Genomic DNA, 25,705 nt, shown 5'->3' with positions numbered 1-25,705 from the left:
CACCACATTGGCCAGGCTGGTCTCAAACTCCTGACCTCAGGTGATCCACCCGCCTCGGTCTCCCAAAGTGCTGGGATTATAGGCATGAGTCACTCATTAATGATTCCTATTTGAAGCAATTATTAATATGATGGCCTCCAAGAGGTGATTTCCTAATTTCTTAATTCCCTCTGCATGTATTAATTGGTGTTCTGTTATGAGGTAGTTTTCCTTCTCCCCTATTTATTCATTCATTCATGGGTATATTTATATCAGTATGGACTCAGGAATGCCTATTTTATTCAATAGGCTATATTACATTAATTATTTGCTTTGAAACTCAAATTATTCCATATTTTGCCGGTGGGAGTGACTTTATTAATAAATTGGCTTCTGTATTCTTTGGGTTAAGTACTTCCTTATTTTCTGGTGTCAAGATATTCCAGACCTATCTTATACTTTCCTTGTCCCTACCCTGGTATCAGCCATTTCTCCAGTAAATTCTGGTTTATTTTATTAGGAAATGGAATTGAGAAACCAATATCTGAGTTTATGGTGTGTTCATTGCTTTTGGGATGTCATTGCTTTTAGGTGCTCTAAGATGAAATATATGTACACACGTGTACATATACAGCCATCTGTCTCTATTTGTGTATCATTCATTTATATACATATTTTAAAACATGAGATTTTACAGTGATATCTCCAATTTCTCTCCAACTCCATATAGATTAGTCTAGCTTTCCTCCTTTACATATTTGTAGATCCTTTTTCCAAAAGTGAGAAACCTAGCTCCCATAATCTTCAAATCTTTCCCAACCCCCTATAAACAACCGATCTTCCAGCCATTCAGAAGCCATCGTCTCCTTCTGCCCTTCTGCACATGGCTATTGCCCCACCGAGTCTCTCCGCACTCTTCCCGTAGCCACGCCAGGCTGAGCAAACCCTCTTACTGACCCGTAATAGCACATTATTCTTTTCTATACCTGCTACCCATTCGGGACAAATGATTGGCATTTCAGAATATGGCCAGCTTTGTGTCAAAAGAAGGATTAAATACATCACATAATATAATGTGTCAGCTCCAGTGGGGAAGAGAATTTGGTCTTATAATAGAGGCAGCCACTCAAAGGGAAAAAGAAATTTCTTCTAGAAGCACTGGTCTAAAAAAGCAAAAAAGTCCACACACAAGAAAATCTCAGTGAATATATCTTTGCTTTGAATTTCAACTCCATTAAAAATCTTGGGTTCAGTTTTAAATTGATAGTGAAAAGGTTTTATAGTCTTTTTCTGTTGAAAATCACACCAAACTAGGTTTACTCGAAGACTGTTTTCTTCCTGTAAATTTTAGATATTCTTGTTATTTGTCTTCCTTTTTAGAATGGATAATTCAAAGCGAATACTTTTTTTTTTTTTTTTTTGAGACAGAGTCTCACTCTGTTGCCCAGGCTGGAGTGCAGTAGCATGATCTCAGCTCACTGCAAACTCAGCCTCCTGGGTTCAAGTGATTCTCCTGCCTCAGCCTCCCGAGTAGCTGGTATTACAGGCACGTACCACCATACTCAGCTAATTGTTCATATTTTTAGTAGAGACAGAGTTGTGCTGTGTTGGCCATGCTGGTCTTGAACCCCTAACCTCAAGTGATCCGCTCACCTTGGCCTCCCAAAGTGCTGGGATTACAGGCTTGAGCCATCACACCCGGCCTGAATGTTTTTTAAATCTAGATTTATGTTTTGTTAGGATTTTTTATAGGTAGAACACTGGAGGAAGATCAATGACCAATATTTATGCTTTTTAGTCAATTTTAGACATTAATGTTCTAAACTAAATTTCTCTTTCTTTTTAGGTTTGTCCAAGACTGGTTTTCAGAAAGGATGCAAGTGGCCAAAGTGGATTTCTCTACAGTGTTACCACGCTTCATTTCTCTATATATCTTTTCCTTTCTGAGTCCGAAAGATTTGTGTGCAGCTGCCCAAGTCAGCTGGCCCTGGAAGTTTTTAACTGAACAGGTTTACTATTTGTCACTTCCTAGTAATAGGGCACAAGTACAGCTGTAATCTTAAATGAGGCTACTAGGGTAGCTCCCTTCCCTGAAGACAATAGCTGAGGGTACCTGATCCATCCCTTACCCTTGAGAGAAAAAATAGGGATAAGTGAAATAATGTATTTCTATAAATAAATAAGGCATATAGACTAGTCCAATAATTCCTGTTACTTAAAAAATCTTTAAATACTCCATATAATTATTTAGAAAACATTTTATCTTGGTTAAAGAAGTTCACTTTCTTTTGAGACAGAGTCTCGCTTTGTCACCCAGGCTGGAGTGCAGTGGTGCGATCTCGGCTCACTACAACCTCCACCTCCTGGGTTCTAGCGATTCTCCTGCCTCAGCCTTCTGAGTAAGTGGGATTACAGGCGCCTGCCACCACAGCTGGCTAATTTTTGTATTTTTAGTAGGGACGGGGTTTCACCATGTTGGTCAGGCTGGTCTCAAACTCCTGACCTTGGGTTCCGCTTGCCTCGGCCTCCCAAAGTACTGGGATTACAAGCATGAGCCACCGCGCCCTGCCAAGAAGTTCACTTTTCTTCATGAAAAATGATATATGCTTTAGATTTTGTATATTATCTCCAATAACTCAGCTCTAGAAACTGCTACACAACCACAGCCTCAACTGATCCCTTATTGTCTAACATCTGTTAAAGAACATACATTGAGATCTTAACAGCAGTTGAAAGCAGTTAAAAGCAGCAGCTGTTTAAAATTAACATCTTTTGCCATTAATTCTGCCTCTGGGCTGTCCCTTTTCTTGTAAAATATTTAATAAAATGTAACAATATACATACTTTTTTTTTCAGAGACAGGATCTCATTTTATCACCCAGGCTGGAATGCAGTGGTGCCATCTGGCTCACTGCAACTTCTGCCTCCCAGGCTCAAGTGGTCCTCCCATCTCAGCCTCTGGAGTACCTGGGACTATAGACATGCACCACCACGCCCAGCAAATTTTTGTAGTTTTAGTAGAGATGAGGTTTTGCCATGTTGGCCAGGCTGGTCTGGAACTCCTAGGCTCAAGAGATCCACCCACCTCGGCCTCCCAAAGTGCTGGGATTACAGGCGTGAGCCACTGTGCCTGGCTTAGTCTGTTTATATTTCTGTAAACACTTACATATTTGTGTTTAATCTATCATTTTACTATTTTTTGTTTGTCGCATTTAGTTTTTTCCCTCTCCCTGTCTTCCTTTGCGTTAATTAAAATTTTTTTTTCAGGGCGGGCACGGTGGCTCACGCCTGTAATCCCAGCACTTTGGGAGGCCGAGGCGGGCAGATCACGAGGTCAGGAGATCAAGACCATCCTGGCTAACACGGTGAAACCCCGTCTCTACTAAAAATACAAAACAAAAAATAAATTAGCCAGGTGTGGTGGCGGGCGCCTGTAGTCCCAGCTACTTGGGAGGCTGAGGCAGGAGAATAGCGTGAACCCAGAGGCAGAGCTTGCAGTGAGCAGCGATCGGGCCACTGCACTCCAGCTTGGGCGACAGAGCAAGACTCTGTCTCAAAAAAAAAAAAAAAAAAATTTTTTTTTCAATTGTTAGATTCTTTAACAGTTATTTCATGGTTACCATAGAGATTATAACATATAACCTTGTATTATCTTACCATTTCTAAGACAATGCAAGGAGCTTAGAACCCTTTAACTTCATTTACCCTCCTCTCAGTTTCCATGCTTTTTTGTTAAAGATTTTTATTTTATATATACTAATAACTAAGAGCCTACTGTTGACCAGAAGACTTACTGATAACGCTAACAGTCAATTAACACACGTTTTGTATGTGTATTATATACTGTATTCTTCAATATGGCAAGCAAGAGAAAAGAGATTGTTATTTAAACATTCATGAGAAAATATATTTACTATTTGTTAAGTGGAAATGGATCATCATAAAGATCTTCATCCTCATGTTGAGTAGGCTGAGGAAGCTGAGGAAGAGGAGGAAAAGGAGGAGGAAGAGGAAGGGTTGGTTTTGCTGTCTTGGGGGCGGCAGAGGTGGAAGAAAGCGTGTATAAATGCACCCATGCAGTTCAAACCCGTTGTTCAAGGGTTAAGTGTGTAAAATAAACATATATAACACATAAACACTTATCTCACAAATCTTTATTACTATTGTTTTATGTAGTCAATATTTATTCATATATGACCATATTTTTTTCTGTAGCTCATTTTTTTCTGTTCCGCATCTCCTAGTTTCCATTTGGGATCATTTTCCTTTTATGTTCTATTTAATATTACCTCTAGTACAGGCGTGCTGCTGATAAATTCTCTTAGTTTTTGTGTGTCTGAAAATATCTATTTCATCTTCATACTTAGAAGATATTTCAGTAAGAAATCTGAATTCTAGGTTGGCAGCTAATTTTTTTATAGAACTCTGAAATATTTCATTTTTTTTTTTTTTTTTTCTTGAGAAGTCAAGTTTTATTGTTGATCCTTTAAAGGTAACATTTATATCATCTCTAGCTGCTTTTCGGACTTTTTCGTTCATTTTCAGTAACGTTATTGTGATATACCTAGGTGTGAGTGTTTATGTACCTTGTTTTTGTGTTTGGCTGTGATTTTTGAGTCTGAGACTTAATGTCTTTCATCAGTTTTGAAACATGCTCAGAGGTTATTTCTTCATATTGATTCCGCCCCATTCTCTCCCTTTTTCTCCTAGTATTCCAATACTTATAGGTTGGAAAGATTCACCATGTCTCATAACTTTCATATTCTTTTATACATTTTCCATTTCTGTGACCTTCAGTATTTCAGTCTGGATTTTCTTCAGACCCATCTTTCAGTTTACTAATTATTTCTTTAGCTAGATTCTAATCTGATCTTAAACCCGTCCATTGAGTTCTAAATTTCAGTTATTATATATTTTCAGTTCTAGAATACTGACTTCTTTTGCCAAAATTTTCCACCTAGTCATTTATTTTAGATATATTAATTATAGAGTATTTATTTCCCCAAAGTTCATGTCTGATGATTACAGTATTTGGATTGCCTGAGGATCTCTCTATAGTTACTAAAAACCAAAAAGAAGACCGAATTCTTGTCTATTGTATGTTCTAGTTAATTTTGATTGAGTACCGCATACTGAGTATACAAAATTGATGTGATCCTTTGAGTCTCTGGGTGATGTTATCTTCCTCCAGGAGAATTTACTTTTGCTTCTGGCATATCTAGTGCTAGGAACAAATCATACAAATCCAGTCAAGGAATGAGATATTTCAAAGCTGGCTTCAGTCTTTGTGAGTTTGTCTAATTCAGTATCGTCCTTCCTGAAAAGAATCTTAACTGAAAGCTGGTGTGATTACCAAGGCTCTTCCTCTCAGTGGGCCCTAAATTTCCATTTGTGTCCTCTCTTCCCTGTGAGAATGCTTAAGATTCTTTTCTACATCTAAGTCTTTTAGTCATAACTTTCTGTTCGGATTCTCAGCCTAACAAGCTTTACTTTGGAACTGACAAATGCCTTGAAGTAAAAAGTGATGCCAAATATCAGGCTTACCTCTCTGGGTTTCCCTTCTTTCTGGGGTCTCGGTTGAACAAGTCCTTATTGCATTGATAGCTCTATAATATAGCCTTCAAATAATTGTATAATATTTGGTCTAGATATTTCATTAGATCAAACCACATGAAATTTTCTTTTTCTTATGTCAAAATGGCTGCATATTGGCAATATCATATGCTTCAGTCAAAATTATTCTCAATGAGAGGGTTAATCTGAAAGAAACTATTCCATTATTGCTAGAAGCTGAATTTTCAGAATCTAGGGTTAATGTAACCAAATGCTATTGGAACACTAGATAAGTATCACAAAGAGGTCTAATACATACATTCACACATAATGTATATATTCATCAAATACTATTTTTCCTGTGGAACAAGATATGCTTCTTATTTCCAAGTCAAGTTCAGATAGTAAGTCAATAGTAGCATTTAAAAACCTTATATCTGGCCAGGTGCAGTGGCTCACACCTGTAATCCCAGCACTTTGGGAGGCTGAAGCGGGTGGATCACCTGAAGTCAGGAGTTCCAGACTAGCCTGGCCAACAGGGTGAAACCCCGTCTCTAGCAAAAATACAAAAAAACTAGCTGAGTATGGTGGCATGCACCTGTAATCCCAGCTACTCAGGAGGCTGAGGCAAGAGAATTGCTTGAACCCAGGAGGCAGAGGTTGTAGTGAGCTGAGATCGCACCACTGCACTCCAGCCTGGGTGACAGAGCAGGACTCTGTCTTAAAAAAAAAAAAAGAAAAAGAAAAAGAAAAGGCCACGCGCAGTGGCTCACACCTGTAATCCCAGCACTTTGGGAGGCCGAGGCGGGCGGATCACAAGGTCAGGAGATCAAGACCATACTGGCTAACACAGTGAAACCTTGTCTCTACTAAAAATACAAAAAAATTAGTCAGGTGTGGTGGCGGGTGCCTGTAGTCCCAGCTACTCGGGAGGCTGAGGCAGGAGAATGGCATGAACCCGGGAGGCGGAGCATGCAGTGAGCTGAGATCACGCCACTACACTCCAGTCTGGGTGACACAGCGAGACTCCGTCTCAAAATATATAAAATAAAATATTTTTAGCTGGGCGCGGTGGCTCACGCCTGTAATCCCAGCACTTTGGGAGGCCGAGACGGGCGGATCACGAGGTCAGGAGATCGAGACCATCCTGGCTAACACGGTGAAACCCCGTCTCTACTAAAAAAGTACAAAAAACTAGCCGGGCGAGATGGCGGGCGCCTGTAGTCCCAGCTACTCGGGAGGCTGAGGCAGGAGAATGGCGTGAACCCGGGAGGCGGAGCTTACAGTGAGCTGAGATCCGGCCACTGCACTCCAGCCTGGGCGACAGAGTCAGACTCTGTCTCAAAACAAAACAAAACAAAACAAATTTTTTTAACCTTATATTTTATGTAAACATTGTAGAACAAATGTATTTGCATATAAATTCTCAGATTTTTGTACCAGAAATGTCAGTGTAATGAAAAAGTATCTGTGTACCTGAAAATATTATTGCTAGAAAACTGTCTGAAAACAATTTGTGACTCATCTTCCTCTTGTTTCTGAAGGATTGCTTATGGATGCCCAAATGCGTTAAGTTCGGGTGGTTTCTGCCCTATACTCCAACAGATAATGAGTATGGTGCTTGGAAGCGCCATTACGTTGCCTGTGTGTCCCACTTAGACTGGCTGACACCTAGGGAGGCTGCTGCTATTTATGGGACGCTGAATGAACCCAAAACAGAAGATGAGGAACTACTGGAGAGACAAAGAGAAAAGTGCTTGAGGAAAAGAATTTGGGAGGAAATTGCACTACGTAACAGTAAGTAGCATTTTAAACCTTTATATCTTATGTAAATATTGTAGAAACAAATGGATCACATACAAATTCCCACAGAGGAGGACGGCCCTGTCTTTCGCAGTACTCTGTCTTTATTTTCCAGAAGAGCTTTTTTCTTTATTGTATATTTCAAGTTAATTGATGAGAAAAACAAAGATTTCAGACAAAATATGTAAGGTTAAATATCAGTGTCTCCATTGCTGTTCTGGCTCCTTTCAGGCTTATAAGACCAAAAACAAAAAGCAGAAAGATGTTTGAACACGGATAAGAAGCAAATAAATAGGTTCAAAACAGAGGAACTGGGAGTGATGAAAAAAGGAGGAGAAATGAAAGTGAGAATGGAAGCAGGGAAAATGCCATTTAAAAAAGGAGAAAGAGGACATCTTTTTCCTCTCTTTTTAAAGCCTCTTTCAGTTACGCCCCCTATTTATTTAATTTATTTATATATTTTTGAGACAGGGTCTCACTCTGTCACCCAGGCTGTGCAGTGGTGCGATCTCTGGCTCACTACAGCCTCAACTTCTGAGGCTCAAGTGATCCTCCCACCTCAGCCTCCCAAGTAGCTGGGACCACAGGTGCACACAACCATGCCCTGCTAATTTTTTCTATTTTTGTAGAGACGGGGTTTCTCCATGTTGGCCAGGCTGGTCCCGAATTCCTGGGCTCAAGTGACCCACCCACCCTGGCCTCCCAAGGTGCTGGGATTCCAGGTGTGAGCCATGGTGTCCAGCCTCAGCTAGGCCTTATGCTTTAAGCAGTGTGTAAAAGAAAACAGCAAAACTGATTTGAGTTCTCCCGTGCTTTCTTCCCACTAACTCACCCTCTGGTGAGATTGTGACAAATAAGAAATTGCTTGAAGGCAAGAAGAAGGGCACAAATGAATGTGACACATATCAATTGATTAACTGGTCTCCTCAAGAAAAGGGTTGCTTGTTCTCTGAGCTGTGTTTCTTGACCTGAAATGACTGGTAGCTCACAGCCACAGTGCCGAGAGGATGAGAAATCCAAACAGAGTACATGAAAATGGCTGTAATTATTGTCATTTGGAATCTTGCCCTGGTACAGCTTTATTTTTGATGCCTTTATCTGTGTGGACTTGGCTGGGAGAAGTATGAAGTAATCAGCCCCGCCTGCTGCTTTTTGTTTTTCAGAGGAGTTATTCAAAGTTAGACCCCCTTGGGTTAGTGGAACTTGCCGCTCTAGCGTGCTAAAGCCCAGACGCCAACCACGCCTCTCCCAGACTGTAAGGGAGCGAGTGGGTTCACATGAAGCTTTGGAGAAACAGCTTGTTTTGACATCTTTAGAAATCTTGCCCAAGCGGTAAGCAAAATTCCATCTACTGACGGCTCAACACTATCCCAATACCAAACATTCATTCTAGAATAAATTTAGCTATCGTGCAGAAATCTTGTGTAATTCTGTGGCTCATATCCTCTGAAATATCAGTAAAGATAATTAATTTTCTAGAACAGTGGTCAAACATGCCTTCTGAAGAGGTAAACATATAACATCCAAAACTTACATTTTAAATATTCTTTTTTTTTTTTTTTTTTTTTGAGATGAGGTCTTGCCACATTGCCCAGGCTGGTGTCAAACTTGTGGGCTCAAGCGTTCCTCCCACTCTCCTCCCAAATAGGTGCGATTACAGGCATGTGCCACTGAGCCCAGCTTGACATTCTCAACTCTGCATTGAAGCTATATTGTGGATGTAGTATATTTTCTGTATACAGTTATTGAGCAAAAATAACATTTTTTCCACAAGTGTTTTCTATGAAGTAAGAGTATCCAAATATAACTTCCACTTATATTTTTATGTACAAATATAATTCTTTTATTACCCAAAATAGAGAAACATCAGCTGCATTCAGTTACCAAATCATACTATAGACTGAAATTACCAGAAATTAAATTCTATCTGACATTCATAACCATTACCATTGTGCATCTGCTTAGAATTTCTTTTTAAACATTTTTTTTTTTTTTTTGAGATGAAGTCTCATTCTGTCACCTAGGCTAGAGTGCAGTGGCACGATCTCAGCTTATTGCAACCTCTGCCTCCTGGGTTCAAGCGATTCTTCTGCCTCAGGCTCCTGAGTAGCTGGGACTACAGGCGTGCACTACCATGCCCGGCTAATTTTTGTATTTTTAGTACAGACGGGGTTTCACCATGTTGGCCAGGCTGGTCTCGAACTCCTGACCTCAGGTGATCCACCGGTCTCAGCCTCCAAAAGTGCTGGGATTACAAGTGTGAGCCACCATGCCCAGCCAACTTTGGATTCTTGAGATCATATAATCTCACTCACCTGTTTCAAATGAGGAAACTGAGGCCTAGGAAGGTGACGTGATTTACCCACATGTCAAAGTGTCAAACACTAGAACCTAAAACTCTAAGATTCCAACACTTTTTCAACTTCACCCACTGACGCTACATATGGATCTCTGTGTGTCTGAACATTTGTGAATGTGTGCATTCACTTGTTCAAGGCACATAAAGAATTTTAAGAGGCCAGGCATGGTGGCTCACGCCTATAATCCCAGCACTTTGGGAGGCCAAGGTGCGAGGATCACTTGAATTCAGGAGTTGGAGACCAGCCTAGGCAACGTAGCGAGACCCCATCTGCTGGTTGTGATGGCATACACCTGTGGTCCCACTTACTCAGGAGGCTGAGGTGGGAGGATTGCTTGAGCCTGGGAAGTTGAGGCTGCAGTGAACTGTGAGGACACAACTGCACTCCTGCCTGGGTGACAGAGCAAGACCCTGTCACTTAAAAAAAAAAAAAAAAAACAAACAAAATATATATATATATATGGAATTTTAAGAAGCACAGGGAAGCCCCTGCTGCTGGTATTGCTGGAGGTGAGGGTGGCTGTGGAGAGAATGAAGATATTATTCAGGAACAACCGAGGCCTAGAAGGAAATTCACAATCTCTCAGATTTGGCCTCACCCCACCCAGGAGCTCCATTTGCTACTGTCCCCACAAAACACAGGGAGAGGCTAAGGCACGGAGGCCACGTGCCTTGTAGAATAGAGCTGATGCCCAGAGACATATGCTGCTTACTTACCAAAACTCAAGGTAAGAGAACATGAAAACTTCTCATATTTCCTTTTTCTCCATAGAAGCAATATTTCTGGAAGCCATTCCTACCCTTTATTATCAAAGAAATATTGGCATGGAGTTCATAAAAATGATGACAGCTCTTCATATGCTCTCCGGCCACACTTCATATTAATATCATCCCGGATTCCTGCGTATGAGGTAGAGTATGTTATGAGGCCAGTCCTGTCCTGATAGTTTTTTTTTTTTTTTTCATCTAGACTAGAGGGTGTGTGACAATCTTTTGGCCACCATGTTTATGAAAAATGATTCAACTTCTAAAAGGAAAATCAAGCCAGGTGTGGTGGCACATACCTGTAGTCCCAGCTACTCAGAAGGCTGAGGTGGGAGGATCACTGGAACCCAGGAGGTTGAGGCTGCAGCGAACTGTGATCACAACACTGCACTCCAGCCTGGGCAACAAAGTGAGACTCTGTTTCTATAAAAAAAATAAAAGGCCAGGTGCAGTGGCTTACACCTGTAATCCCAGCACTTTGGGAGGTCAAGGTAGGTGGATCACCTGAGGTCAGGAGTTCAAGACCAGCCTGGCCAACATGGCAAAACCCCATCTCTACTAAAAGTACAAAAAAAATAGCCGGGTGTGGTGGTGTGCACCTGTAGTCCCAGCTACTCAGGAGGGTGAGGCATGAGAATCGCTTGAACTCAGGAGGTGGAGGTTGTAGTGATCAGGATACTGCACTCCAGCCCGGGTGACAGAGTAAGTCTGTCTCAAAACAAACAAACAAAAAAAACAGAAGCGATAAAGGTAATCATACATCAAAATTATTTTGAAAAAGCATTAAAGGCCCAAACTTTTAACTGAGGCCTTTTAACTGAGAGGTGACAACTTACTCAAGTGTCAAAGTTTCAAACACTAGAACCTAAATTCTGAATTCTAAATCCTAAAATTCCAGCACTCTTTTAGCTTCACCCATTGATGCTACATGTAGATCTCTGTGTCTGAACATTTGTGAGAGTGTGTGTGTGTGTGTATTAGTCCATTCTCACTGCTATGAAGAAATACCCAAGACTGGGTAATTCATAAAGGAAAGAGGTTTAACTGACTCACAGTTTGACATGGCGAGGAGGCCTCAGGAAACTTACAGTCATGGCAGAAGGCTAAGGGAAAGCAAGGACCTTCTTCACATGCCAGCAGGAGAGAGAGCAATGAGCAGGGGAAATGCCACTTATGAAACCATCAGATCTCATGAAAACTCAGTGTCACGAGAACAGCATGCAGGAAACCGACGCCATGATCCAGTCACCTCCCACCAGGTCCCTCCCTCGACACACGGGGATTATGGGGATTACAATTCAAGATGAGATTTGGGTGGGGACACAGAGCCAAACCATATCAGTGTGCATGTCCAATAAATTTCTGTTGAATTTAATTTGTTGCACTTAATCCAAAAAAGGAGCATGCTGATTAAGAATTACTTTGAAACTTCTGAAATTCCCAAATAGTATTATGTAACCACCATCTCACAAAAGAACAATGTCAGAAATCCTGTTTGATTTCTCTATAATGAAGTTATATATTTTAATTTTAATCTGAATAATATAAAAATAAAGGAAGCACAAAGACAATCTTTGTAACTATATATGTGAGTGTATTTGTATGTATATATGTGTATGTGTGTGAATATGCACACATAGGCACATATACTTAGAAAAGTTTCTATTTGTAACAAAATGGCTCCTTTTAAGATACGAACTCACTTCTTCTGGGCATCTAGGAGTCAGCTCTAATCACTGATAACCGGTGAGCTCAGTGGATCCACATGAAAGCAAGATCAGAGCCTTGATCTCCATGTGGGCCATAGATAGTTTCCACAGTGTTTAACAATGCATCATGCTGGCCGGGCATGGTGGCTCACACCTATAATCCCAACACTTTGAGGCCAAGGCAGGAGGATTGCTGGGACTACAGGCACATGCCACCACACCTGCCTAATTTTTTATTTTTTGTAGAGACAGGGGTTTCACCATGTTGCCCAGGCTGGTCTCGAACTCCTGAGCTCAAGTTATCCAGCAGCCTCAGTCTCCCAGAGTGCTGGGGTTACAAGTGTGAGCCACTGTGCTTGGCCACTATTACTTTTTAAAAGTTATTTATATGTCTTTGTGCATGTTGTGCACAAAGATAAAAAGGCTGGAAGAAAATAATCTAAATTGTTAATAGTATTTATCTCTGAGTGGAGTTACAAGTGTACTTAATTTTCTTCTCTTATAATTAGAAATAAACTAATTTTAATAGAAACCAATGAAGGAGGAAGCTTATCTTCTTCCATAATCTCTGAAAATTCTTTAGAAATCACGGCATATTTTGTATCCATTCTATTTCTTTCATTAATAAATATTCTAAAATAGTGGGTCTCGGCTCCTGCAACTTTGGTTTCATTCTCCAGATGGTAGTGGAGAGCGTGAAGGCTGGTGTCGTTTCTGTGGTATATGAACACAGCGTAACCCTGGAGAGCCTGCTGTATCTGATAGAAAAAGCTCTGGACGGGAGGAAGGCACAGAGCATGGGAATATTTAGCGATGGAGATAGCAGAGAAATCAATTTACTCCAAGGTAGGCCTGGGGATTGACGATGAACAACCATGCAACTTCGTGCTGTGCGGTTTGTCCACAGTATGACTTTCGGAGGACTATTTCAGTTCCAAGTTGCTAAGATGTATTGATTTTTTGGCTTTATGAAAAAAGTGAAGCTTTTTTTTTTTTTTTTTTTTTTGATTCAGGGTCTCTTTCTGTCACCCAAGCTGGAGTGCAGTGGTGTGATCACGGCTCCCTGCAGCCTGGACTTCCCAGGCTCAAGTGATCTACCCACCTCAGCCTACTAAGCAGCTGGGACCACAGGTGTGTGCTGCCACGCCCAGCTAATTTTTGTATTTTTTGTAGAGATGGGCTTTCTCCATGTTGCCCATGCTGGTCCCAAACTCCTGGGCTCAAGTGATTCTCCTGCCTTAGCCTCTTGAAGTGCTGGGATTACAGGGGTGAGCCACCACACCCTGACTTGAAGCAATTTTTTTGATGACCGTTTTTTCAAATTTTGATTCAAGAAACAGGTTACTGTCTTAACCATTTTGAAGTGTGCAGTTCAGTATTGTTGGTTCACACTATTGTGAAACAGATCTCCAAAAATTTTCCATCTTGCAAAACTGAAACGCTGTGCCCACTGAAAACAAACTTCTCTCTTCTCCTTTCCACAGGCCCGGCAACCACCATTCCACCTTGTTTCTGTGAATTTGACTATTTTAGATACCTCTTATAGGGGAACCACACAGTATTTGTCTTGTCTTCTTGTGAATTGCTTTTTTTTTTTTTTTTGAGACAGAGTCTCGCTCTTGTCGCCCAGGCTGGAGTGCAGCGGCACAATCTCAGCTCACTGCAACCTCTCTCTGCCTCCGGGATTCAAGTGATTCTCCTGCCTCAGCCTCCCAAGTAGCTGTGATTACAGGTGTCCACCACCATGCCTGGCTAATTTTTACATTTTTAGTAGAGATGGGGTTCCAGCATGGTGGCCAGGCTGGTCTTGAACTCCTAACCTCCAGTGATCCACCTGCCTCAGCCTCCCAAAGTGCTGGGATTACAGGCATGAGCCACTTTGCCTGGCCGTGACTGGCTTATGTCACTTAGTATAACGTCCTGAAAGGTCATCCGTGTTGTATGTGTTCCTTTTAAGGGCATATATACAGCACGTTTTGTTTACCTGTTCATCCACTGATGGACACTGGGTTGCTTCCACTTCTACCGTGAATAGTGCTGCTATTGTTGAATATGGGTATGCAACCATCTCTTCGAGATCCTGCTTTCAATTCTGGATATGTACCAGAAGTGAGATTGATAGATTATATGATGGTTCTATTTTTACTTTTTAAAGAAATCTCCAGCCTGCTGCAGTGGCTCACACCTATAATCCCAACACTTTGGGAGGCTGAGGTGGGTGGATCACCTAAGGTTGGGAGATTGAGACCAGCCTGACCAACATAGAGAAACCCCGTCTCTACTAAAAATACAAAATTAGCCAGATGTGGTAGTGCATGCCTGAAATCCCAGCTACTCGGGAGGCTGAGGCAGGAGAATTGCTTGAACCCGGGAGGTGGAGGTTGCAGTGAGCCAAGATTGCGCCACTGAACTCCAGCCTGGGCAATAAGAATGAAACTCCATCTCAAAAAAAAAAAAAAAAAGAAAGAAAAAGAAATCTCGATGCTGTTTTCCATAGCGGTTGCATCATTTCCTAATCCCACCAACAGTGCACAAGGGTTATAGTCTCTACACATCCCACATCCTTGCCAACACTTATTTTCTGTGTGTATCTGTGCTTTTTATTTATTTTTTGTTTTGTTTTATTGGTTGTTTTTGGAGACAGAGCCTTGCTCTGTTGCCCAAGGTGAAATGCAGTGGCGTGATCATAGCTCACTGTAGCCTCGAACTCCTAGGCTCAAGTGATCCTTTTTCCTCAGCGTCCTGAGTAGCTGATGCACACCATCATATCCAGCTAATTTCTATTTTTATTTTTTAGAGATGGGGTCCCACTATATTGTCCAGGCTGGTCTGGAACACCTAGCCTCAAGCAATCCTTCCACCTCAGTCCCCAACATGCTGGGATTACAGGTGTGAGACACCATGCCTAGCCTTTTTTTTTTTTTAATAGTAGCCATCCTAATGGATGTAATATCTCATTGTGGTTTTGATTTGCATTTCTCTGATTAGTGATGTCAAGCATCTTTTCATAGGCTTGTTGGCCATTTGTTTATCTTCTTTAGAGAAATGTCTATTCATGTCCTTTGCACATTTTTAAAAAGTAGGTTATTTGATTTTTTTCACTGTTGAGTTAGAGTTCATATATTCCAAATATTAATCCCTTGTCAAATATATGATTTGCAGATATTTTCTCCCATTACATAGATTTCATTTTCACTCTGTTGATTGTACACTTTGATGCACAAAAGTTTTAAATTGGATGAAAGTGCAGCAATTTTAATAGCAAATACTAAGATCTATAAATTGGTATACACTAACATTTATTATATTCCTAGTTGGCTTATACTACAAAGGAAAGGAATGGCTGATATCGTCAACTTGTTACAGGGCAGCTATCAAAAATCTCAATGGGGTGGAGCATGGTGGCTCACACTTGTAATCCTGACACTTTGGGAGGCCGAGGTAGGTGGCTCTTTTGAGCCCAGGAGCCCACACTAGCCTGGGCAACATGGCGAAACCCCATCTCTACAAAAAAATACAAAGAAATTAACTGGGTGTGGTGGCACACACCTCTGTAGTCCCAGCTACGCCTTGGGAGGCTGAGGTGGGAGGATCCCTGGAGCCCAGCGGGGCGGAGGTTGAAGTGAGCCATTGAACCACTGCACTCCAGTCTGGGCTACAAAACAAGACCTGGTCTTAAAAAAAACAAAAACAAAAGCAAAAACAAACCAAAAACCCCCAACCCCCTGCCCCTCAAAACAAACCTCAATGGTTACTTTTGTTCAGGAGAAAGAGATGATGAATGTTTTAGAAGTAAATATCTAGTTTCTATTCTTATAACTTACATTCTTCCTTGCTTACACTTAAAGTAAAATTGTTTTAAAACTTACGCAAGTGAACTCTTCCATCATTGTGGGATGAGGGGAGAGAAGGAATAAGATGGTCCCAGATATGGCTGGAGTAAACCAGCAAAATGGCAAAGTGAGTCCCTGAGTCACCTGTCAAATTGTCATCTCTGTGGTTGGGACTTCATGTACTTGGAAAGTTTCAGTGAAATTTATCATTGGCAGAAACGAATTGTCTTTTGTTTCACTTTACCTTACTTCTGGTTTTCCCTGTTTAGCTTACCTGTGCCTAGGGCAAGTTGTGTTCCACATCGTTTTTCTATGTCCTCCCAAAGTAAAGCACAGATACTATTTGTTTGGGGTTTAAATGTATAATGACATAGTAACTCTTCTCTAAATGGTGCAGAGATATTGGCAAGTTTATATGATGGGAGTAAGTTTATCTCGTGTAGAATGTCCTATTAGAGTTTCTTGATCTCAGTCTTTTTGTTCTCCAGGTAAGAAAAGTTTTCAAACTCTGCCTTTTCCTTATTCTGGGTGTTTTTTTGCTTTTTTTTTTTTTTTTTTTTTTTTTTTTTGAGACGGAGTCTAGCTCTGTCGCCCAGGCTGGAGTGCAGTGGCCAGATCTCAGCTCACTGCAAGCTCTGCCTCCCGGGTTTACACCATTCTCCTGCCTCAGCCTCCCGAGTAGCTGGGACTACAGGCGCCCGCCACCTCGCCCGGCTAGTTTTTTTTTTGTATTTTTCAGGCGCCCGCCACCTCGCCCGGCTAGTTTTTTTTTTGTATTTTTTAGTAGAGACGGGGTTTCACCGTGTTAACCAGGATGGTCTCGATCTCCTGACCTTGTGATCCGCCCGTCTCAGCCTCCCAAAGTGCTGGGATTACAGGCTTGAGCCACCGCGCCCGGCCTTTTTGTTTTGTTTTGAGATGGAGTCTCACTCTGTCGCCCAGGATGGAGTACAGTGTTGCAATCTCGGCTCACTGCAACCTCCGCCTCCAGGGTTCAAGCGATTCTTCTGCCTCAGCCTCCTGAGTAGCTGGGATTACAGGCATGCGTCACCATGCCCAGCTAATTTTTGTATTTTTAGTAGAGATGGGGTTTCACCATATTGGCCAGGCTGATCTCAAACTCCTGACCTTGTGATCCGCCTGCCTCGGCCTCCCAAAGTGTTGGGATTACAGGCATGAGCCACCGCTCCTGGCCCTTATTTTGTTTTTTTTAAGCAACAGTAACAATGACAAAATACCTCAAACAACTAGTTTCCTTCTGTATAATTGTGGTGTTTTCCCAAAAGCTTTTGCTTTCAAAACAACATCAAAACAAAGTCGGCTACCCTGTCACATGAAGAAGTCCTTTCTCCCTCCCAGTGGGAGGGAGGGAAACACCAGAATTCTTTGCCTGTTTTCATTTCATCCCCAGAGCCTGGGAATGTGGAGTTTCCAGGACTCCTTTAGAAATGGGTCCAGACCCATGCAGCTTAGCGGAATCATCACACAGAATTGTCGGGAAGTGAGAGAAAAGGAGAGTTTCCGTTGATGGTTACCATCTCTGGGAGCCTCACTTCTGCTCTGCACTATTTATTTTTTGATTGACAATCCTGGGAAACAGTTCTACTTTGGAACTTGGTTGCAAAGTCCCATGACTTGCTGGCCATCCACCCTAAACCCTGCATGTGCCTGATATCTTACCCTGCGGCACAGTAGAGGCAGAAATGCAGTGTCCTCAACCGGAGTGCATACTGTCCAATTCACCCAGGATGTGAAGGAGAACAGGGCCATGGTGATGGCCCCGACACGGTGCAGGAGGAAGCAGAGGTGCCTCAGGTATCTTGGTCTTACAGGCAGATGGCATTTTGGTTTTGTGCTTACATTTTCACAAACTGCTAATAATTTCTGTTCAGGATTATGTTACCAACTAATATGACATTTTGATTTTTTTTTCCTCAGGCTATAAAATTGGTGTTAAAAATTTACTGAGGCCTGAAGTGAGAGATTTCTGGGAGAAATTAGGAAGCTATGTGGCCACTGAAGAAGAAGGGGGTCACGTGGACTTCTTCGTGCCCCTTGGAGCATCAGGTTAGCTCGGAACACCTCGTACAGAGACAGTGGCCTTGCCACTTCATGGGGATATGTTGTGAATTACTGAAATGCCCCTGGGTCAAATGATTCAGTCACATTTCATGCTTCAATTTCTTTTTTCTTTATACTTCACATATCCAAGTATTTCAGGAAAGTAGCAGTGAGGGATAGTGATGAGAGTAACCTGTCTCTGCAGAAATACAGTCCCTAAATGGCAAGACCCAGCAGCATTATTTATATTTATTCTGGAAAACACAATAAAACCAGCATCCAGGATATAAGGGAAGGTGCCTGACCATCATAGGAGCCATAATCATTCAATCCGAGGAAACGCCCCCTGCTGCCTTCTGAACCTGGAGTAGGCATGAACTTTGGTGACCAAGAACCTGAACTTGAGTTCCATCCACACCATCGTTTAGCTTTGTGGCATTAGGCAAACTTGTGGACCTCCATTTCCTCATATGAAATTAGAACAACAGTATCTTAGTGTGTCTTAAGGACTTGTGAATATCAAGATGACATAAATATTTAAATAATAAATATAGTATATATTCTTAGATAATATTAAAAACAGCGAAGTGCTTTATAAAGATGAGTATGGCTAATGACTAAGGTTGCTGATATCATTTTAAGTGGCTGCCTGTCTAGAATCAGCAACTCTGATTCAAAGTTGATTTCTATGCTTGAAGAGAAACTTCAGAAGCATTAAGTGAAATTCACTCTTTGAGATCTGTTCAGTAAAAGCTCTGTATTCATGGACAATGTTTTACCAAGCAGAGCAGGGGAGAGGGAATGTGAAATTAAATTATCTCATGCTGTTTTGTTGTTGTTGTTGTTGTTAGCCATTCCTTGGGGAACTGTTTTAAAATTCTTTCTACTCCTCAAATTTCACAGGACTGTTGGACATATGCAAAGCAAGCCCCTGGCAGGCTTCAATCAGGGGACAGGAAAAAAAAGAATGGGAAAGAATTTTTTAAAACGTGTAAATAATTTTACAAAGTTATTCCAGTTACATATATATATATTTCTTAAATCTCAATTATGTAGAAAATACGCTGGTCGGGTGTGGTGGCTCATGCCTGTAATCCCAGTACTTTGGGAGGCCAAGGTGGGCAGAGCAACTGAGGTCAGGGTTCGGGACTAGCCTGGCCAATATGGCGAAACCCCATCTCTACTAAAAATAGAAAAAATTAGCTGGGTGTGGTGGTGGGTACCTGTAATCCCAGCTACTCAGGAGGCTGAGGCCGGAGAATCTGCCGGGAGGCAGAGGTTGCTGTGAGCCAAGATCACACTACTACACTCCAACCTGGGCGACAGAGTGAGACTCTGCCTCAGGAAAAAAAAAAAAAAAAAAAAAAGAAAATACGCATAGAAAAATCTAAAAGGAAATATACCAAAATATTAACAGCACCTATTTCTAGATGCGTTTTGTAATTTTCCTACTTTTCTACTTTTGAACTTAGTTTTAAAAGACTAGGTTACAAAGAGTTGGATGGCGTGATCTCATTGTTTACAACATGCGTGAGTTGGTGTATGTATTTATAGAAAAAGATTTGGAAGGATGTATACCAAGGTCTTGACACTAGTTGGATATAAGTGAGTTTTCCTTTCTTTTTTTCTCCCTTTAATTTATTTTGTCTCAATTTCCTGTAATGAACTAATATTACTTTTATAATAAGAACAAAACAAATATTTTAAGTGAAGAAGAAAGGACTTGGGAAAGTATTGAAAGGCAGAATAAGAATAAAGGGGGGAAAGTGGATTCAGTGACATAAAATTATCTCAAGTGAAACTTAATGACACTCAAAAACTAGGCTTCTCATCCCCATTCTGGGCCCCAAAATTCTCATCAAATGTAATATTCACCTGGATGCATCAAAGATCATTGACTTCTCAGTCCAAATATCTCTTTTCCACCACTTCAGGCATCCCTCTTAGGCTTGTCAGCCCAGTAGCTGTATCACCCCTAAAATCTTGATTTCAAGTATTTATCTTTGAGAACCATTTTCAAATCATGTGCTCAAATACCCCCACCACAGCAATTCTTTTCGTCTTTTTTTTTTTTCCCCCGGATGGAGTATCACTCTGTTGCCCAGGCTGGAGTGCAGTGGCGTGATCTTGGCTCACTGCAACCTCCACCTCCTGGGCTCAAGCGATTCTTCTCAGCCTCCCAAGTAGCTGGGACTACAGGCATGCGCCACCACACCCAGCTAATTTTTGTAATTTCAGTAGAGACAGAAATTACAGTAGAGGGTTTCACCATATTGGCCAGGCTGGTCTAGAACTTCTAACCTCATGATCCGCCCACCTCGGCCTCCCAAAGTGCTGGGATTACAGGCATAAGCCACCACACCTGGCCCAGCAATTCTTTATCTAAGACCTCCAGCCTACACGCTCCAACTTTTTCACTATCACCACGTCTTCATTTTTGCTTCCTTTCCTGTTAAACTTGGATTTAATGGCCCAACTTTATCATCACTCCCTTGCTAAGAATCTGAACTTCCTTGTCTTTTTTGGGTAAATCCCAATTCATTTGGCTAAATCCCAATGTTAGTTAAAACACAACTCTCTGCACACGCTATACCTGTGGGTACTAAAGCAGCTTTAAAGACTGTTGGAGTAAGTGATACAACTGTTCTGATTGGTCTAACTTTACTTTGGTGACATAACTGTCAAATGGGATTGCAACACTGATGAGCAATTTCCTTGGTAAATTCATTTTCACACTCTTTGAGATGACAATTTTATCTCTTCTCTTTAGACAATCTTTCAATAACCCTGTCTCTCAGCTTTGACCTCACCTTTTAGTTCCCTGAGAAAACAGAATCATATGGGAACTCCCTAATTTTCCTCCCACCATCGAATCCACCACTAGCTCCACCTTTTACTTTTTATTCTGTCTCCCTTTCTGCCTTGATGGAAGCAGCACCCGTCTCAAACAAGCTCAGATACTGCACTTGGAATCTAGCCCGTTGCCTTTCATCTTCTCCAGACTTCCTACATCCAATCCTCTCCTATGCCCTCATGTCTCTCTTTATTGGATTGTTTCTATCAAACAGAAACACCTGTAGTATCTCCTGCCTTTTAAAAAAATAAAAGGACAACAAGCTTTCCCTCGCCACTTTTTCAATTGACAAGACCAGAGGTTCTCAGACTTGAGCGTGCATCCATATCACCTGGAGGGCTGGTTAAACTACACATTGCTGGGTCCCACGCAGAGTTTCAGACTCAGTTAAGTCCGGGGTGGGGCTGGAGAATTTTCCTTTCTATCAAGTTTCCAGGTTATGTTGATGCTGCTGCTTCAAGGCCTTCCTTCCTCACCTCCCACACTCTCCTCAAGCTCCTCCAATGGGTCTCTGTCTGTACTGGCACTGCTTTTGGAGGACTGTAAGTGACTTCCACGTGCTCAAATCCAGTGGTCCCTGCTCCATTCCCATCTCACTTTGACTTCTTGGAAGCATCTGATGCAGAGGAACGCCCCTTCTTGAAATACTCCTTCTCTTGTTGTCCCTAATACCACCCGCTCCCTGTTTCCTCCTACCTCAGTGCCCTCTTGTCTCCTTTGCAGGTTCTTCTTTCTTGCAGGATCCTTAAATATTCTCTACGGCTTGATCCTAGCCTCTCTCCTTTTCCACATACGCACTCTCCTCCCTAGGCAGTCTCACTACTCCTATGTGTATTATTCCTTTCTCACGCTTGGTCCGTTCTCACGCTGCTATGAATAACTGCTGGAGACTGGGTAATTTATAAAGGAAAGAGGTTTAATTGACTCACAGTTCTGCATGGCTGGCGAAGCAAACACGTCCTTCTTCACATGGCAGCAGGAGGGAGGAAGCAAAGGAGGAAGAGCTAAGCAAAGGAGGAAGCCCCTTATAAAACCATCAGATCTCATGAGAACTCACTCGCTCTCACGAGAAGAGGATGGGGAGATTGCCCCCTTAATTCAATTATCTCCACCTGGTCCCACCCTTGACACGTGAGGATTATTACAATTCAAGATGAGATTTTGAGTGGGGACACAGCCAAACTATATCACTATGACTCTAAATATAATTTATATGCTGAGAACCCCGAAATTTATGTCTCCAGCTCTGAAATCTCTGAGCTGCAGACTCATATCTAATTCCCACTTGGAATCTGCATACTGGATGTTTAATTTTCACATTTAATAGACACCTCAAAGTTAAATCAGACCCTTGATTGCCTCCCCAGCACCAAACCTACCCCTTCCCCAGATTCCTCCGTAAAAATATCATTCAACAGTTACTGCATAAGCCAAAAATCTGAGAATCTGAGACTCATTCTTTTTGGCATTAAAAACATTTTTAAATATAATTAATATACAATAAACAGTACATAACTAAAGTGTGCAATTGACTAAATTTTGACATGTGTATACTTATCCCATGAAACCATAAGAAAAATCAAGAAAATGAACATATTCATTACCCCCAAAACTTTCCTCATGCCATTCCATAATTTCTCTCTCTTGCTTCTCCCGACCCCCAACCTGAGGCAACCACTGGTCTTTCTTTCACGTATATTAGTTTTCATCTTCTGGAATTTTCCTTTTTTTTTTTTTTTTTTTTTTTTTTTTTTTTTGAGACAGGGTCTGCTTTGTTGCCCAGGCTGGAGTGCAGTGGTGAAATCAAGGCTCAGTGCAGCCTCAACTTCCTGGGGCCAAGCGATCCTCCCACCTCAGCCTCCTGAGTAGCTGGGACTACAGGCACACACCACCACACTTGGCTAATTTTTTTATTTTTAGTAGAGACAGGGTCTCCCTACGCTTCCCAGGCTGGTCTTGAGCTCCTAGGCTCAAGCAATTCTCCTTCCTCAGCCTGCTGGGATCACAGACGTGCGCCATCCCACCTGGCCTAGAATTTTCCTTTTCCTTTTTTCTTTTTTAATATGGAACATTTCAAAAATTTGCAGGTCATCCATGTGCAGAGGCCATACTAATCTTCTCTGTATTGTTCCCATTTTAGTATATGTGCTGCCAAAGTGAGCACTGACCTAGAATCTTCTATAAATGGCATCATATAGTATGTATTATCTGTCTGACTTTCTTCACTCAATCATTATTTTAGATTTATCCATTCGATGCATGTATCAATGTCTCCTTTTTACTACTGGGAATTATTACATTGTACATGTATACTACAATTTGTTTATCCATTAATTTGTTGATAGATAAATTTGAGTTCTTCCTGGTTTCTGCTTTTACAAATAAAGCTGCTATGAACATATGCTTTCATTTCTCTTGGATGAATACCTGGGAGTAGAGTGGCAAGATTATAGGTAGGTGTATGTTTAACTTTATAAAAACACCAGCTAAACTGATTTCCAAAGTGACTTTAGCATTTTACATTTCCACAAGCAGTATCTGAGAACTCTAGCTGCCCATCATTCTAACACTTGGTATGGCCAGTCTTTTTAATTTTAGCCATTCGGGTGGGTATGTGGTGGTATCTCACTGTGGTTTTAATTTGCATTTTTCTAATGACTAATGATGCTCAAGATCTTTTCATATGCTTATTTGCCATTCTTTTGACCATCTTAAAGACTAGGTTGTTTGTTTCTTTTTCAGTTTTAAGAACTCTTTGCACATGCTGGATAAGTAACTTGCAAATATTTTCTCCAGTCTGTGACTTATATTTTCCTTCTTTGAACAGTTTCTTTTCAAGCAGAGTTCTTCTTTTTTTTTTTTTTTTGAGACAGAGTTTTGCTCTTGTTACCCAAGCTGGAGTGCAATGGCACAATCTCAACTCACTGCAACCTCCGCCTCCCAGGTTCAAGCGATTCTCCTACCTCAGCCTCCTGAGTAGCTGGGATTACAAGACTACAGATGCCCGCCACCATGCCCAGCTACTTTTTTTATATTTTTAGTAGAGACAGGGTTTCACCATGTTGGCCAGGCTAGTCTTGAACTCCTGACCTCAGGTGATCCGCCCACCTCGGCCTCCCAAAGTGCTGGGATTACAGGCATGAGCCACTGCGCCCAGCCTGAAGTACAGTTCTTAATTTCGATGAAATCAAATATATCAAATATTCTTATATAGATCATGCTTTGGCATCATATCTAAACACGATTTGCCTAACCAAAGGCCACTAAGATTTTCTCCTATGTTTTTTCTAAATGATTTATAGCTTTAAGTTTGACTTTTAGGTCTGTGATCCACTTGACTATTTTTTTAATGTGGTATATGAGATATGGATAGAAGTTAATTTTTTTTTTTACATATGGCTAGTTGTTTCATCACCATTCTTTATAACTACTATCCTTTTTCCAATGAATTTAATTTGCACCTTTGTTGAAATCTATTGACTATGTATGTACATTGGACTCTCTATTTGATTTCATCGATGAATTTGTCAATGAAAGTGCTGTAGACATCAGTAGGTGACAGACATCCCAAACTTTCAGCTGCTGTCATCTTGTTTCATGAAGCAATTGAAGCATTTTGGAGTATTTATTCTTGGACCACAAATAGTTAAAATAAATTACCCATTTCATTCCAAGTAATTCAACCTGTATGCTGAATTAAATAATTCAATCTATATGTTGTGCCACTGAAGGGGCTATTTTTTATTATTTATTTATTTATTTATTTTTTACTTTGAGTTCTGGGATATAAGTACAGTGTGTGTACCTTTGTTACATGGGTATACCTGTGCCATGGTGATTTGCTGCACCTATCAACCCGTCATCTAGGTTTTAAGCCCTGCATGCATTAGCTATTTGTCCTAATGCTCTCCCTCCCCTTTCCCCCCAACCGTCCTAGGCCCAGGTGTATGATGTTCCCCTCCCTGTGTCCATGCGTTCTCATTGTTCAACTCCCACTTATGAGTGAGAACATGCGGTGTTTGGTTTTCCGTTCCTGTTTTAGTTTGCTGAGGATGATGGCTTCCAGTTTCATTCATGTCCCTGCAGAGGACATGAACTCATTCTTTTTTATGGCTGCCTAGTATTCCATGGTGTATATGTGCCACATTTTCTTTATCCAGTCTACCATTGAGGGACATTTGGGTTGGTTCCAAGTCTTTGCTATTGTGAACAGTGCTGCAATAAACATACGTGTGCATGTGTCCTTATAGTAGAATGATTTATAATCCTTTGGGTATATACCCAGTTATGGGATTGCTGGGTCAAATGGTATTTATGGTTCTAGATCCTTGAGCAATCACCACACCGTCTTCCACAATGGTAGAACTAATTTACACTGCCCCAACAGTGTAAAAGCATTCCTATTTCTCCACAGCCTTACCAGCACCTGTTGTTTCCTGACTTTCTAATAATCACCATTCTAACTGGCATGAGATGGTACCTCATTGTGGCTTTGATTTGCATTTCTCTAATGACCAGTGATGATGAGCTTTTTTTCATGTGTTTGATGGCCTTATAAATGTCTTCTTTTGAGAAGTGTCTGTTCACATCCTTCGGCCACTTTTTGATGGGGTTGGGTTTTTTTTGTTTTTTTTCTTTTTTTCTTGTAAATTTGTTTAAGTTCCTTGTAGATTCTGGATATTAGCCCTTTGTCAGATGGATAGATTGCAAAAATTTTCTCCCATTCTGTAGGTTGCCTGTTCACTGTGGTGATAGTTTCTTTTGCTCTGCAGAGGCGCTTCAGTTTAAT

General features: G+C 41.2%; 2 protein-coding genes and 1 non-coding gene across 7 annotated transcripts in view; 2 read left to right on the top strand and 1 right to left on the bottom strand.

Annotated features, from left to right (window-relative positions):
* The window catches only part of ABRACL (ABRA C-terminal like), a 564,811-nt gene that overhangs the window by 347,366 nt on the left and 191,740 nt on the right, over positions 1-25,705 (top strand). The window lies entirely within an intron of this gene.
* Positions 1-25,705, top strand: part of ECT2L (epithelial cell transforming 2 like) — a 111,802-nt gene that overhangs the window by 36,387 nt on the left and 49,710 nt on the right. For all 3 annotated transcript variants that reach the window (XM_050787349.1, XM_050787347.1, XM_050787348.1), the window contains 6 exons: positions 1,826-1,988; positions 7,077-7,329; positions 8,499-8,667; positions 10,467-10,605; positions 12,849-13,014; positions 17,940-18,068. In XM_050787349.1, coding sequence (XP_050643306.1) covers positions 1,826-1,988; positions 7,077-7,329; positions 8,499-8,667; positions 10,467-10,605; positions 12,849-13,014; positions 17,940-18,068 — 1,019 coding nt within the window. The remainder of the gene's footprint in view (positions 1-1,825; positions 1,989-7,076; positions 7,330-8,498; positions 8,668-10,466; positions 10,606-12,848; positions 13,015-17,939; positions 18,069-25,705) is intronic.
* Positions 22,974-23,080, bottom strand: LOC126953971 (U6 spliceosomal RNA). Its single transcript, XR_007725441.1, has one exon. It is a non-coding gene; the product is annotated as a U6 spliceosomal RNA (small nuclear RNA).

The sequence above is a fragment of the Macaca thibetana genome, chromosome 4 (assembly GCF_024542745.1).
Source record: "Macaca thibetana thibetana isolate TM-01 chromosome 4, ASM2454274v1, whole genome shotgun sequence".
NCBI classification, from domain to species: domain Eukaryota; kingdom Metazoa; phylum Chordata; class Mammalia; order Primates; family Cercopithecidae; genus Macaca; species Macaca thibetana.
This window is presented reverse-complemented; position numbering and strand designations above follow the sequence as displayed.